General features: G+C 40.4%; 1 protein-coding gene across 8 annotated transcripts in view; it reads left to right on the top strand.

The window, feature by feature from the left end:
- mctp2a (multiple C2 domains, transmembrane 2a) overlaps positions 1-15,302 on the top strand; it is a 94,151-nt gene that overhangs the window by 45,518 nt on the left and 33,331 nt on the right. For all 8 annotated transcript variants that reach the window (XR_009063197.1, XM_057836166.1, XM_057836164.1 and 5 more), the window contains one exon: positions 13,356-13,475. Coding sequence is in view for 6 of the 8 variants with exons in the window: in XM_057836166.1 (XP_057692149.1) it covers positions 13,356-13,475 (120 nt within the window). In the remaining 2 variants the exon portion in view is untranslated. Of the gene's footprint in view, positions 1-13,355; positions 13,476-15,302 lie in introns of those variants that run through there.

Raw genomic sequence — 15,302 nt, forward strand, 5'->3', positions numbered from 1 at the left:
TTGCTAATAGTTTTCTTAATGCATTGTTTTTTTTTCTCCTGCCCGGCCCCCCGCCTGGATTCATGCAGTTATTTTTCAGCTAAATGGTAGTAGCGCTCCTCCTTAACTTATACTGAAAGTTAAAACCTGTTCATATACAAGTCATTTGTCAGGCCAGGGGTGGTCAAATTATCACATGTGCTTAAGGGTCATATTTGATTTGTAGATAAGGCATGTGCCCCCCCCAAACACACGCACAAAATTGCAATGTAAAAAGTTCTAATTGTAATAATTGATCCTCATACTATGGTGTGTATTTAATAATCTGATAAACATTTAGTAATACAGTGATCCCTTGTTTTTCGCGGTTAATGGGGACCAGAACCCACCGCGATAAGGGAAAATCCGTGAAGTAGCGACCCCCCCCCAAAAAAAAAAAAAAAAAAAAAAATTTTTTTAAACCTGTCCTGTTCAGCTCTTTGGATACAGGATATATGTAGCTTTTTTGCACATACAGTACATACTGTATACATATTTTTTGTGTATACTGTGCAGTAGTTTGAAACATGTAAATTCAGTATTAATGTATGGATAATGAGTATCAGGCGCACCTTCAATGAATGGCCAGTTTTAAAACTCTTTTCATGTATAGGGCGACTGTTTTCATGTATAGGGCGCACTGCATTATATCGCGCAATAGTAGTAGTAGTAGTAGTAGTAGTGGTTGGCATTGCGTTTTGCATCCACAAGTGGAGCTGAGCTGAATGGATTGTCATGCCATGATTAACCATTAATGATCCATATATAAGACACATCGGAATATAAGGTGCACTGTTGGCTTTTGAGAAAATTGAAGGCTTTCAGGTGTGCCTTGTAGTCCGGAAAATATGGTAATCATGAAGGCTCATTATGTATTTGTAGCCAACTTAGTAATTTTGATACGGGGCTAATATAGCTAATATAGATACATACAGCATTTGTTGCCTTCATTATAAGGCCATAGACTTCATAATGATATTGACGGGTCAGATTCGACCTTGAGTGCGCCACGCCTTCAAGTAGGGGGCCATCCCACAATCTGCTTCAGTTATTCGCAGCGACACATGCAGCGATCCAACACCGGATTTATGTTGAAAAAGTACGAAAGCTGTACCGCAGACAAACAGGAAGGATTATCTCAGGAGTTATTTGTTCGAGGATTCAAAGTAATTTTCGTACCACACATGCATTTTGAAACATTGTGAAAAAAATCAATGGGAGAAATTAGCTGCTACAGCACTGACATTATACTTAACGCAATATTTACATAAAATAAATGCTACCTGCATGTTATTTTGCTTTTAGCCAAGAATCGAGAGTCTTTTACGTCCATATCTATAAAGAATTCAGGGATTTAAGCATTTATTCACAAAAGTTTACAACGGAAAGAGCTCTTTGTGACATATGGCGACCGCTAAGTTCCTTACTGACTAGCCTCATAGTATGCAATATATAATTAAAAATAAATGCGACCTGCATGTATTTTTTGACTTTAACCAAGAATCGACACTGTTTTTCATCCATATCTATAAAGAATTCAGGGATTTAAGCTTTATTCACAAGAATTTTCACCGTAAAAGCTCTGTTTACATATGACGGCTGCCACATTGACTGACAGACTAGCATTGTACTTAGACAAATGCTAACTGAACGTTTTTTTTGTTTTTGTTTTTTTTTTTTTTTTTGTTTTGTTTTTTTTTTGCTTTTAACCAAGAATCGAGACGGAATTCAGTCCATATCTATAAAGAATTCAGGGATTTGAGCATTTATTCACAAGAATTTTCTAATGAAAAAAGCTCTGTCTGTGATTCCACTCGGTCAGCTTTGACGGCCACGCCAATTCGGCAGGCCCCCTATTAATTGACCCCGTGCCCTGTGTCCCGTCAATATCATTATGAAGCCTATGATAAAGCAGTTAATTTTTGGTGGCTCCAGACATATATATATATATATATATATTTTTTTTTGTTCCAATGTGGCTCTTTCAACATTTTGGGTTGCTGACCCCTGGGCTAAAGGAATACAAATGGTATTACCATACGCTTAATAAATACTGATCTATAAAAATGTTTGTTGTTGGGCAGAATTAAAGAGCGTGGCGGGCCAAATGTGGCTATCTAACCCTAGTGCCCACCCCGGATTTAGCTACTTCTGCCGTGTGCTTCAGTGCGTCATGTTGTATCCTTGAATTGTTTCATGTATCCAATTTTTCACATTTGTCATGTTTTAAAAGCCCGAGGTCTCTCTCACTATGTGTAATTTGTTGATGGAAGGAAAGGAAGGTGAGGAGGGAGGAAAAAAGAGCCTTCGTTCGTCTTTGACGGCAATTAAAACATGGATTATTTTTATACAGATTTACAGTAGCACTTTGTCCAACGTGTCCTTTAATCACTCAGCTGCTTGCTAATAAAACACAAGCCACTTAGTTGGAGGGAATTAGGCCCGTCTCCTTTCTAACTGACACGGGTGGAGGATGTAAGGAGACATTTTGGGGGTGGAGGGGGGTACACCCCTGCCTCTGCTCATTACTTTGGGATACTTGACGAGAACAGCACCCGAGTGAAGTTTTTTTTTTCCCACCCAGATGTTTCACTTTTTATCCTAAATAACACTTGTAACGGCAGAACACATCGGTAAGTGAGGAATGGAGGAGGTACTGTATGTCTGACAGTTTTGGTTTATACCCTCATTTAGGCGCTCACTTTCCTCCCGACACCAGGCATTGTCTTCCTGTAGGCTTTTATCTTGTCCGCTGAGCCGGAACGTGGCGAGCAGAAATTTGCATTAGTGGGCGATTATGAATACCTGTGACAGATTCTCTCCCCCCTTCGGGCAGAAATGAATTGGCTGACTCTGTTGACTCGTGCAGGAAGACGGAGGCCGAGCAATTAGACTTTTAGTGGTTAATGCAGAAGCTTTTGCCAGGCGAGGGCAAGGAGGTGGCAACGTTCCTGCTGGGCTTTTGTCATTTTTCCCTTCCTCCTCTTTCCCTTATTTTTTTTTTTTTAATATTCAGATAGGAATACATTGGGAATGTGACAAGCCAACTGTCGGCCATCTAGCTGAATTCTTTGGTGGGGGGCAGGGGGTGAGCATTGCTCTGGAAATGCCTCACGGGAACTGAGGTGACAATACATGAGGCAGGTTATTCATAAATGAGGCCCTTGCATATTTATAGTTTACCTTTTTTGGAAAAACAACAACTTTTACCCCCCTTGTGCGCAAGTTTGTCACGAATGCAAATGAGCTATTATAAGGACAACAGCAGCATATTGTCCATTTGTGAACCTTGTAGTACAGTAATCCTGCTAATTTGTGAATTCATCAATTTTTTTCCTTTGGAACACATGCTGAAAAATGCAACTACTTTTCAGTTTTGAGCCCTAAATTTCCTCTACATACGAATTTAATTTGTTCCAGGACTTGGTTTGTAAGTCAAAATGGTCGTATTTCGAGCGGGATTTTCCCATAAGAATACATTGTAATTCGATTAATTCCTTCCACAGCCCAAAACCTACGCTAAATGCTTAGCAAATACTGCTGGTACAATTACAAATAGCAATTACACATAGCAAAACAAATAAATTATAAATACAAATAATAATGATAATTACTGTATGTAACGGATGAGGTTCTAATTAGTGTTGCACCGATACCATTTTTTGGCCCCGATATCAATGCCTGGCTGTGCAGTATCAGCCGATACCCATACCATACCGATACCACTTTGTTTGAAATTACATATATATATATATATATATATATATATATATATATATATATATATATATATACAGTGCCTTGCAAAAGTATTCGGCCCCCTTGAACCTTGCAACCTTTCGCCACATTTCAGGCTTCAAACATAAAGATATAAAATTTTATTTTTTTGTCAAGACTCAACAACAAGTGGGACACAATCGTGAAATGGAACAAAATTTATTGGATAATTTAAACTTTTTTAACAAATAAAAAACTGAAAAGTGGGGCGTGCAATATTATTCGGCCCCCTTGCTTTAATACTTTGTAGCGCCACCTTTTGCTCCAATTACAGCTGCAAGTCGCTTGGGGTATGTTTCTATCAGTTTTGCACATCGAGAGACTGACATTCTTGCCCATTCTTCCTTGCAAAACAGCTCGAGCTCAGTGAGGTTGGATGGAGAGTGTTTGTGAACAGCAGTCTTCAGCTCTTTCCACAGATTCTCGATTGGATTCAGGTCTGGACTTTGACTTGGCCATTCTAACACCTGGATACGTTTATTTTTTAACCATTCCATTGTAGATTTGGCTTTATGTTTTGGATCATTGTCCTGTTGGAAGATAAATCTCCGTCCCAGTCTCAGGTCTTGTGCAGATACCAACAGGTTTTCTTCCAGAATGTTCCTGTATTTGGCTGCATCCATATTCCCGTCAATTTTAACCATCTTCCCTGTCCCTGCTGAAGAAAAGCAGGCCCAAACCATGATGCTGCCACCACCATGTTTGACAGTGGGGATGGTGTGTTCAGGGTGATGAGCTGTGTTACTTTTACGCCAAACATATCGTTTTGCATTGTGGCCAAAAAGTTCAATTTTGGTTTCATCTGACCAGAGCACCTTCTTCCACATGTTTGGTGTGTCTCCCAGGTGGCTTGTGGCAAACTTTAAACGAGACTTTTTATGGATATCTTTGAGAAATGGCTTTCTTCTTGCCACTCTTCCATAAAGGCCAGATTTGTGCAGTGTACGACTGATTGTTGTCCAATGGACAGACTCTCCCACCTCAGCTGTAGATCTCTGCAATTCATTCAGAGTGATCATGGGCCTCTTGGCTGCATCTCTGATCAGTTTTCTCCTTGTTTAAGAAGAAAGTTTGGAAGGACGGCCGGGTCTTGGTAGATTTGCAGTGGTCTGATGCTCCTTCCATTTCAATATGATGGCTTGCACAGTGCTCCTTGAGATGTTTAAAGCTTGGGAAATCTTTTTGTATCCAAATCCGGCTTTAAACTTCTCTACAACAGTATCTCGGACCTGCCTGGTGTGTTCCTTGGTTTTCATAATGCTCTCTGCACTTTAAAGAGAACCCTGAGACTATCACAGAGCAGGTGCATTTATACGGAGACTTGATTACACACAGGTGGATTCTATTTATCATCATCGGTCATTTAGGACAACATTGGATCATTCAGAGATCCTCACTGAACTTCTGGAGTGAGTTTACTGCACTGAAAGTAAAGGGGCCGAATAATATTGCACGCCCCACTTTTCAGTTTTTTATTTGTTAAAAAAGTTTAAATCATCCAATAAATGTTGTTCCACTTCACGATTGTGTCCCACTTGTTGTTGATTCTTCACAAAAAAATTAAATTTCATATCTTTACGTTTGAAGCCTGAAATGTGGCGAAAGGTTGCAAGATTCAAGGGGGCCAAATACTTTTGCAAGGCACTGTATATATATATGGGTGGGCATAGGCCATTGATATCAAGCTGTATGCCAAGAACGAGCGTGACATCGACTCCCTGATTCACCTCACGAGAATATACAGCAATGACATCGGGATGTCATTTGGACTAGATAAGTGTGGGCACTGGTATCCAGAAGAGGGAAGGTGATCTCAACTGAAGGGGTTGAACTACCTGAAGGCAACATAACAGATGTGCAGGACAGCTACAAATACCTGGGGATCCCACAGGCAAATGGGAACCATGAGGAAGCAACTAGGAGGTCTGCCACAACCATATACTTACAGACGGTTGAGGCGGTCCTCAAGAGTCAGCTGAATGGCAAGAATAAGATCCAGGCCATTAACAGCTATTCCCTACCAGTAATCAGACACCCTGCTGGCAACGTATCCTGGCCTCTGGAAGCGATGCAAGCTACCGACATAAAGACAAGAAAGCTCCTTACAATGCACGGAGGGTTTCACCTTAAGTCCAGCATCCTGCGGCTCTACACAAAGCGGAAAGAGGGAGGCCGAGGACTAGTGAGCATCAGAGCCACCGGAGGAGGACCGTCGAGATCGTGGACATATTCCAGACGTATTGTTGAGCCAGTTCAGTGACGCGCACATAACGCTCATATTTTTCTATTATTTCCTTCTTAATTTCAATGGTAAACGTCACAGTTTTCCTTTTTTCACTACCTGCATTAACTTTCTTGGGACCCATGTTGATTTTTCCAACAAGAAAATCCGCTGTGTGTCCATCTTGCGGGGAAACTATGAAATTGCGCCGCTTTCATAAATCAACGTATTTCGAGCATGTCGAGACAAATGACTCAAATTTTACGTCGGCTGTTGAAAGGATCGTATGTCGATACAATCGTATGTTGAGGTATCACTGTATGTTTAAATGATTCAGAAACTTTGCTAATAATACCTAAAAAGATGCGAGTAATCGACATTCCACCAACAAAATGCTTTTAATAGTTGAAACTGTACATACTGAGTACCACAAGCAATGATTCTAAAACTTTACTGTAAACATTTGAAACTTGTTTTTGTTTTAACATAAACTTGTACAATGTAGGAGCTTTGGGATCACAATTTTTTTTACTGTTTTAATGCGTTAGACAATTAATATAAGCAAGGCTAAGTCAATTACTAGTCTTTCGCTCCTTGCTGTAGGGCTTTGTACCTAACCCCCTGTGAAAAGCAGGTTCTTACTGTAGTTGTCTCAGCTCACCTACTGTGCTATCGAAGGACGCTAACTGGTGCAGTGAAGCAGCTCGGAGGCGTTTGTCTGCATTACTCACTGTTCCCTGAGTCCTGGTGCGGCACTAGGTAGGCTGGCCCTCGGGAGTCGACGTGTACACGCATCGTGCATGGTGACTGTGACACAAGCAGTCTGTTGTTTGCAGGGCCCCACTATACTGAGGCCCCGAGCTCTTTCTCGCTCTCGCCGTGTTTCACGTCCTGTCTCGGGCCTTAACGCAAACATATTGTTCACTCTCCAAGCAGCCTGCAGCTCTTTTCAGCCTCTTGTTATCATCTAGCTTTGATGCGCTAGCATTGCGTGGGTACAGGGTCTAGCAACCATTGCTTGGAAATAAAACTATGTTTTGAAATATGTTGTACTTCTAATTGAAAAAAAAAAAAGAATGCTTTCTTTTGCATTTACTTACTTACCCTTTTATTTGGAAAAAGTTGATTTATGTACAGATTTTCTGTATTTCAAAAACCTCCATGTTCTCAACTTTAAATTGTTCAATGTGAGCGTGATTGTTTTTTTTTGTTGTTGTCTGTACTGTATGTGCATGCTTGATGTAATTGTTAATTGAGAGACCCATTTGCCCTAAAGCTATAATTGTCTGGGTTATGTCTTAAGATATTGCTTCAGCATTTCCACATTGCTCCTTTTTAGTTTGCTGATCTATTTTGTCAAATGCACCAGTCCTTCCCATAGCAAAACAACCCAACAAAATAACGCTGCCACATATTTCAAAGTTAAGATTTTGTTCTAAAGCTTTCAAGCTTTCACCTTTTTTCTTCACACGCAATGATGCTCATTATGGCCAAATGGTTCACATTTAGTTTTGTCAACCCACAAGACATGTCTCATAAAATGAAAAACTTTGCCCCAGGTGTGCTTTCGCAAACTGAGATAGCACTTCTTAGTGTTTCTTTGGAATCTAGATTAATGACTTCCTCCTAATAAAGTGGCATTTGTTCATACCTAACTTATTTGCCCGATGAAACTTACTCACCAGCTTTAGGCAGCATATTCACTTGACATTTTACTTTTGTTCTTAATAGGGCTGTCAAACGATTAAAAATTTTAATCGAGTTAATCACAACTTAAAAATTGATTAATCGTAATTAATCGCAATACAAACCATCTGTAAAATAGCCCATATTTTTCTATAAATTATTGTTGGAATGGAAAGATAAGACACAACACGGACATAAACATTCAACATACTGTACATAAGTACTGTATTTGTTTATTATAACAATAAATCCACAAGATAGCATTAACATTATTTACATTCTTTCTGTTAGAGATCCACGGATAGAAAGACTTGTATTTCTTAAAAGATAAATTTGAGTACAAGTCATGGTAGTTTTATATTAAACTCCTCTTAATGTTTTCGTTTTAATAAAATTTGTATGAAATTTTCAATTTAAAAAAAATAAATAGCTCGCCATTGTTGACGTCGCCGAGCGGGATGTCACATGGGCTCCCTGCCATTCTTCCACAGTGTCTTTAACTACGTAATGTAGTGATTTAAATACACCACAAGTTGTCAATGGCGAGTTTTAAATTAATTCGAGATTTAGCCAAGGCAAACTCAAAGTTTTATGTATATTTTGCATAGCTATTTTGATTGGGAATGCCAGTTCTCTTTGCACTGAGCACTTTTCTTTTTGTGAACATTATTGTTTTGAGAGATAGGAATATTATTTTTGTTGTGCTTTCACTAAATGATACTGTAGCGACTTAACTGTTCCGCCCAAATGCATGATGGGAAGTTGGGCACCCATGACTGTCAGTGGTGGTGGCAAATGGTACAGTGGGGCAAATAAGTATTTAGTCAACCACCAATTGTGCAAGTTCTCCCACTTGAAAATATTAGAGAGGCCTGTCATTGTCAGCATGGGTAAACCTCAACCATGAGAGACAGAATGTGAAAAAAAAAAAAAAAAAACAGAAAATCACATTGTTTGATTTTTAAAGAATTTATTTGCAAATCATGGTGGAAAATAAGTATATGGTCAATACCAAAAGTTCATCTCAATACTTTGTTATGTACCCTTTGATGGCAATAACGTAGGCCAAATGTTATCTGTGAAGTTCTCTTCTTCACAAGCTTTTCACACACTGGTATTTTGCCCCATTCGTCCATGCAGATTTCCTCTAGAGCAGTGATGTTTTGGGGCTGTTGTTGGGCAACACGGACTTTCAACTCCCTCCACAGATTTTCTATGGGGTTGAGATCTGGAAACTGGCTAGGCCACTCCAGGAAATGCTTGAAATGCTTCTTACGAAGCCACTCCTTTGTTGCCCTGGCTGTGTGTTTGGGATCATTGCCATGCTAAAAGACCCAGCCTCGTCTCATCTTCAATGCCCTTGCTGATGGAAGGAGATTTCCACTCAAAATCTCTCTATACATGGCCCAATTCATTCTTTTCTTTACACAGATCAGTCGTCCTGGTCCCTTTGCAGAAAAATAGCCCCAAAGCACCATGTTTCCAACCCCATGCTTCACAGTGGGTATGGTGTTCTACGGATGCAATTCAGTATTCTTTCTCCTCCAAACACGAGAACCTGTGTTTCTACCAAAAAGTTCTATTTGGGTTTCATCTGACCATAACACATTCTCCCAGTCCTCTCCTGGATCATCCAAATGCTCTCTAGTGAACCGCAGACGGGCCTGGGCGTGTACTTTCATCAGCAGGGGGACACGTCTGGCAGTGCAAGATTTGAGTCCCTGGCGGTGTTACTGATAGTAGCCTTTGTTACAGTGGTCCCAGCTCTCTGTACGTCATTCACTAGGTCCCCCCGTGTGGTTCTGGGATTTTTGCTCCCCGTTCCTGTTATCATTTTGACACTACGGGGTGAGATCTTGCATAGAGCCCCAGATCAAGGGAGATTATCTGTGGTTTTGTATGTCTTCCATTTTCTAATAATTGCTCCCACAGTTGATTTCTTTACACCAAGCGTTTTACCTATTGCAGATTCAATCTTCCCAGCCTGGTGCAGGTCTACAATTTTGTCTCTGGTGTCCTTCGACAGCTCTTTGGTCTTGGCCATAGTAGAGTTTGGAGTGTGACTGACTCAGGTTGTGGACAGCTGTCTTTTATACCGATATGAGTTAAAACAGGTGCCATTAATACAGGTGGAGGTACGAGTGGAGCCTCGCTAGACCTCGTTAGAAGAAGTTAGACCTCTTTGACAGCCAGGAATCTTGCTTGTTTGTAGGTGACCAAATACTTATTTTCGACTCCACTTTGGAAATAAATTCTTTAAAAATCAAACAATGTGATTTTCTGGGGTTTTTTTGTCCACATTCTGTCTCTCATGGTTGAGGTTTACCCATGTTGACGATTACAGGCCTCTCTAATCTTTTCAAGTAGGAGAACTTGCACAATTGGTGGTTGACTAAATACTTATTTGCCCCACTGTATATGTTCTGCGTTGTGTTCAATAAAGCGTGTTAAAGGGGAATGTGAAGTAAGGTTGGCAAACCATGTTTTTGAATAATATCAATGGCTAAACAGTTATAAGCATATTTTCGTTTTTTTTTTTTTTTTTTTTTTTTAACACAACCCTTCAGATTCTTTGTTTAACCCATAGCAACACCCTTGACAACGAAAATGCTTTTCTTCGGCAATCTTAAGAAATCTTCGGAAATTACGTCACACCTAGAAGTGCGAGGGAAGTCCGCCATAGAACAGTATTGTTTGTTGCATTGCTTCTCGGTAAGATGCCACGGCGGTGTGTGGCGATGTTTTGTTCTCACTCAAACGAAAAGTTGTATAAGTGACCAAAGGATAGCAGGGCACGTAAATGGACATCTTTCGTTCGCACGAAGCGAATGAATTTCATGCCATCATCGAGTAGTGTTCTCTGCTGCAAACACTTCGAAGATGCCTGCTTCCTTAACCGGTCTGCTTATGATCAAGGATTTGCCAAAAAGTAAGTGTGATTTTTGGATGGATGACTGATGACTTTATCAAAGCAGAGCTGCCAACTGTTGTGGAATGAACAGTATAAGCTAGCGACGTTAGCCGAGGCTATCCCCGATCATAGTTGTTGTTGCGTTCGCTAGGTTAAGCGTGTTTAAATTGTGCGTCATCTACGATCTTGTCCGAAAGGCTTAATCCACTGTCAATCGGGAAAGGGGTGTGGATGTGCACATAAGCGGGTCGGCGTCACGGTAATTCACGGTCACGTTGCAGTAAGAGACACACACCGCTGGTGAGTTTGTGCACATTTATTTGTATTTGTATTATGTATTTCCACCTTCATGCTTTAAGCATTGCATTGCATTTGTACGGTTCGGCGTTTCTTTCATGGTGATCGCTTGATAGCCTTCTAATTTGTGTTTTATGAGAGCCACTGACAGGTGACAACAACATGCGTGTTGCTTTTAATGTCTGGCAGGGAATCAGCGAGCTCGCAGGTCACGCAGTGAATCATGGGTAATGTAGTCTCGGGACAACACTGAAGTGGTGCTTTGTAATCTGTTCGCTTGTGTGAAAAAAATACATTTCCTCACGCTATTAGACGCCACTTCCTGCCGAGAGCCCCGAACCGTGTTGTACTGTTAGCTCCATGTGTTAATAAAGAAACAAATTTTTCAGCACGTCGTGTGTTAGATACATTTGAAAACAAAAAGCTCATAACAAGACACTATGCAAGATCTGTTTAAGAGACGCTGGAGTAGTAGGAGGCGAGGAGGAGATCAGCGAGAGGCAAAACTTCGCGGTCAAATGTGGCGGCAGTCCGCTATTATTTTGTTTTCTTATTGTTGCCACAATAAAGTGGAGAAAGCCATCAACGACTCATCTCCTTCTTTCCCCCCAACGTTTTTATATTATTATTTTATATGCACGAGAGCTGCCGGATCTGCCAAAATGAACATGAAGTCTGAGTATTATTTTTTTTAACAGTCATCAGACAAAAACATAAAATTATGTTCAAATGCCTGCATCTTCAAATCATGAAAATAATAACAGCCTATATCTTACCAATCTTGTAATCTCGATGGGTCTTGTATCCATTCGATGTCAGGTAGTCTAGGCACATTGTTTGCATCCTGATTAGTGTCTGGCTAATACATGTTTGGTCCAACATAAAATTCCAACCTCCTCTTCTTCCTCCAACTCTTCAAAAACTTGGATCTCCTCCCTTGCGCTCGATCTATCGCTTATATCTCTGTTTGAATCATTGTTTGAAGGGCTTTGTATGGTGGCCGTATGTATGGAGCTGCCATCGCTGTTCCCGTGTGACATATCGCTTCCGGGTTCGTCCCCTCTCAGGCTCGAACTTCGGAAACGCGATTATTTTGTCAAATATACAACATATAAATAATTTTTTCATGCTTTATTTGTTGGACAATGTTTAATTACTTTAATTTTGACCCTATTTGGCATGCGAAGAAATTACTTCACATTTCTGCTTTAAGAAAAAGATTGTCTCCTGTCATCCTTCCCCACGTCGCTCTCCACAACAATTATGTTTGTTGTGAAAGATTTGCCAAAGCTTATGCCAATAAAAGGCGCGGTCCAATGAACGCCTGTGTCCACTCGCATTTCTCTGCCTTTTCGCCCTCAATGAGCTAAAACGGCGTCATTGTAAACTGTTTAAGGCAATGCATGAGCGGGTCATTCCGAAGCATGCGTTAATTGCGTCAAATATTTTAACGTGATTAATTTAAAAAATCAATTACCGCCCGTTAATGCTATAAATTTGACAGCACTAGTTCTTAGATTGATACTGTCGTAGCATGTTCATCTCTGGGACACAGAACACCTTCCTAGTCGTAATTATGGCTTGACATGTTGCTTATACTTGCATATAATTGTTTTAACAGATGAACGTGGCACCTTTAGTCATCTGGAAATTGAATCCAAGAATGAACCACACTTGTTCAAGTCTGTGATTCTCTTCCTGATGTTTTGGCTGACATATAACACCGTAGCTGTGAATTAAAACAAAATACATCAAAACGTTGTCTTGCTTATATAGACGCCAATTAAACACTGGGGATTTTTTTCCACCTCCCGCCTGTCAAGCAGCTGGTGAAATCTTTTTCACACATTCCCGATCATTTGAGTTGTAGGCAGACTCATTAGACTGTCACTAAGTGGCTTTAAAAAGCAACCATCCAATTAGCACTCCGCTGTGAAATATGACGGTATTACGTGCACCACTCCTTTACAGAATTATAAAGAATTACCAATTCAGCATGATCTGCCTCATTTCTACCAGGGGTCAGTATCATCGCTGCTGAGGGGGTAAACGCTGCAAATGCTCCACCGGTCGCCATATGTGCCTCGTCAGAGCTCCTAGCCGTCCCTGATTCTAAGAGGATTTGACGCGCTGGTTGAAAAAGACTGCATACTGCGCCTATCTGTCATACTTTCTGTTCAGCAAAAGGCTCTCTGCCGATGCAGCTCTATCTCAATGTGTAGAAATAGGATTTAAACGTATTAAAAAGTTGTCGCTTGAATTTTCATCATAATCTGTTGCCAAACTCGCAAAAGGCTTTACAGTTCTGAAGTTATTTTTCAGGGATTTTGTATGTGCTTAAATCAATTTTAGATTTGGTTTTGAGTATGGACACACAAGGATTTTAAGGTTGCTTGACTATGATGAGCTTAATTACATTTAATCTTTCCTGTCTCGTCTCTTCAGATCTTCCTAGTGACAGTATGGCACTGGGAGCTCTTCATGCTTCCGCTCTTTTTGCTCCTGCTCATCTGCTGGAACTACTTTCAGCTCTATGGCAGAAACAGCAACTCAAACCAAGAGCTGGTGAGTGAAATTCACATAGCAGTTTGCGTAAGTAACATTGAAAAATGAAGACACTGAAAGTTACATGATCTGCCTTTTACATATTATTACAAGTCAATCTCATGGCTCAATACCAGGAGTTATTTTCAGTGGAGGAGTACAATTGGAAAAGTGGGCAGTTTGACATAATTTAGTTGAATTATTGTGAAAGTGTTGGTTGGGAAAGTATCGTGTGTGGGTTGTTGGTAATTCCAAACAGAGAAATGGAGAGCAACAAGTTCAAATTAAGCCCTCGGGGTTTCAGACTGAGTCGACAGAGGGAGCGAATGTACAATAAGAAAGTATTAAGCACATTGAAACCATACAGAAATGTGTCATCAAGTGTTTATTTTTATGTAAACACAGTAGAAGCCATATTAACTTCTTTAATTCTCTGCCATTGATGGCTCCATTTGTGTAGATGTCAAATACCCATTTTAATTAGGAGGGTCAAAGATGAATTATTTTTAATCTAACCTCTAAAGAAGACAAGGGCCTGAGTTTGCCAGAAAGTACTACTTTCTAGACTGATGAGACAGAAAACCTTGACCAACCTTATGGAAATTATAAAGTTTTGAGAAATAAAAGATTGACTCATAAGTCAAAAGAAACATTTCGCCTGCCAATTTCATGAATGATGTGGACGAACTAATTTTTTTCTGATCTTCATGGTGCAAGATCAGGATACGTAACACATTGCAGAAAAAACTGAACTTCTTCAAGGTTATTAAGTCAATTATTTAAGTATAGGGAAGTCAATGTTCAAACTTAAACCAAATAGAGAATACACAATACACTGTGTTAACACTGTGTCAGGATTAGCGATCAGATAACATATAATGGGATGCTAGCATACTCACACTCACAGGGGATTCAAAGAAATACTAGGTTCTACACCTCACATGGCTGATTTGTGTACACTCCACCCCTTCCAATCATTCATCTTTCTGACTCCCCCCCCCTTCTTTTTTCCTTGGTCATCAGGCCCCCCACATGGTGTCAACTGGAAATACAACTGGCTAACGATAGCACCAACGTACTCATAGTTAGTGTAGGCGTTCAATGTATTTCTTGTTGTTTGTACTTATTTCTCTCTCCTTCTTTTCTTCTGTCCCCCCATAACTCCTTTCGGTTCTCTGCTTTCTACTAATAAACGAGGCATGTTGAATGATCACAATGGGAGAATGTCATACTCCCATGTGATACATCAAAACTGTTCAGACCAATCGGACACTCAGATTTCCATTCTCCGTGTCAAGCAGCTGAACAGGACAGGTTTCCCATTTCGGTCACTCGTGCGTACAACAGGTTTTTGTAGAACTAACATGAACAAACAAAACATGACTTATGCCTGCATTGTGGTTAAGTATTGGCATGCCATAGTGTTTTGAGTAAAAATAGACAAAAAGTGTGTTGTTTGGAGAGCCTTGAAACACAAACATGCAAATAAAACTCTCAAAAAGAAAAAAAAAATCATCCATTTTATGTCACTTATCCTTTAAAAGGTTGAGCTGGCAATTTCCACCCTGTCTACTGTTATGCGCTTGATGTTTGCCCTACATGATCTTTTGAAGGTTAATGCTGTTCACACTTCCAACTACCTCCCCAGCCCGAAGCCTGGCCTGCACACGCATCCTCCCGAAAGTGATGCCCCTTCAGTAGAGACAGTGTTTGCGGTTCCAGGCAAAGGTTGCGTCCCTGGGCAATGTTAAAGCTTGGGCTCACCCTCCGCATCCAGTAGCTGAGATCCTCACGTACCCTCGGCTGGCAATGACAAAAGCTCTGTTCTCAGGCAATGTCACAGCAGGG

The sequence above is a fragment of the Corythoichthys intestinalis genome, chromosome 5, assembly GCF_030265065.1.
Source record: "Corythoichthys intestinalis isolate RoL2023-P3 chromosome 5, ASM3026506v1, whole genome shotgun sequence".
Lineage (NCBI taxonomy): Eukaryota > Metazoa > Chordata > Actinopteri > Syngnathiformes > Syngnathidae > Corythoichthys > Corythoichthys intestinalis.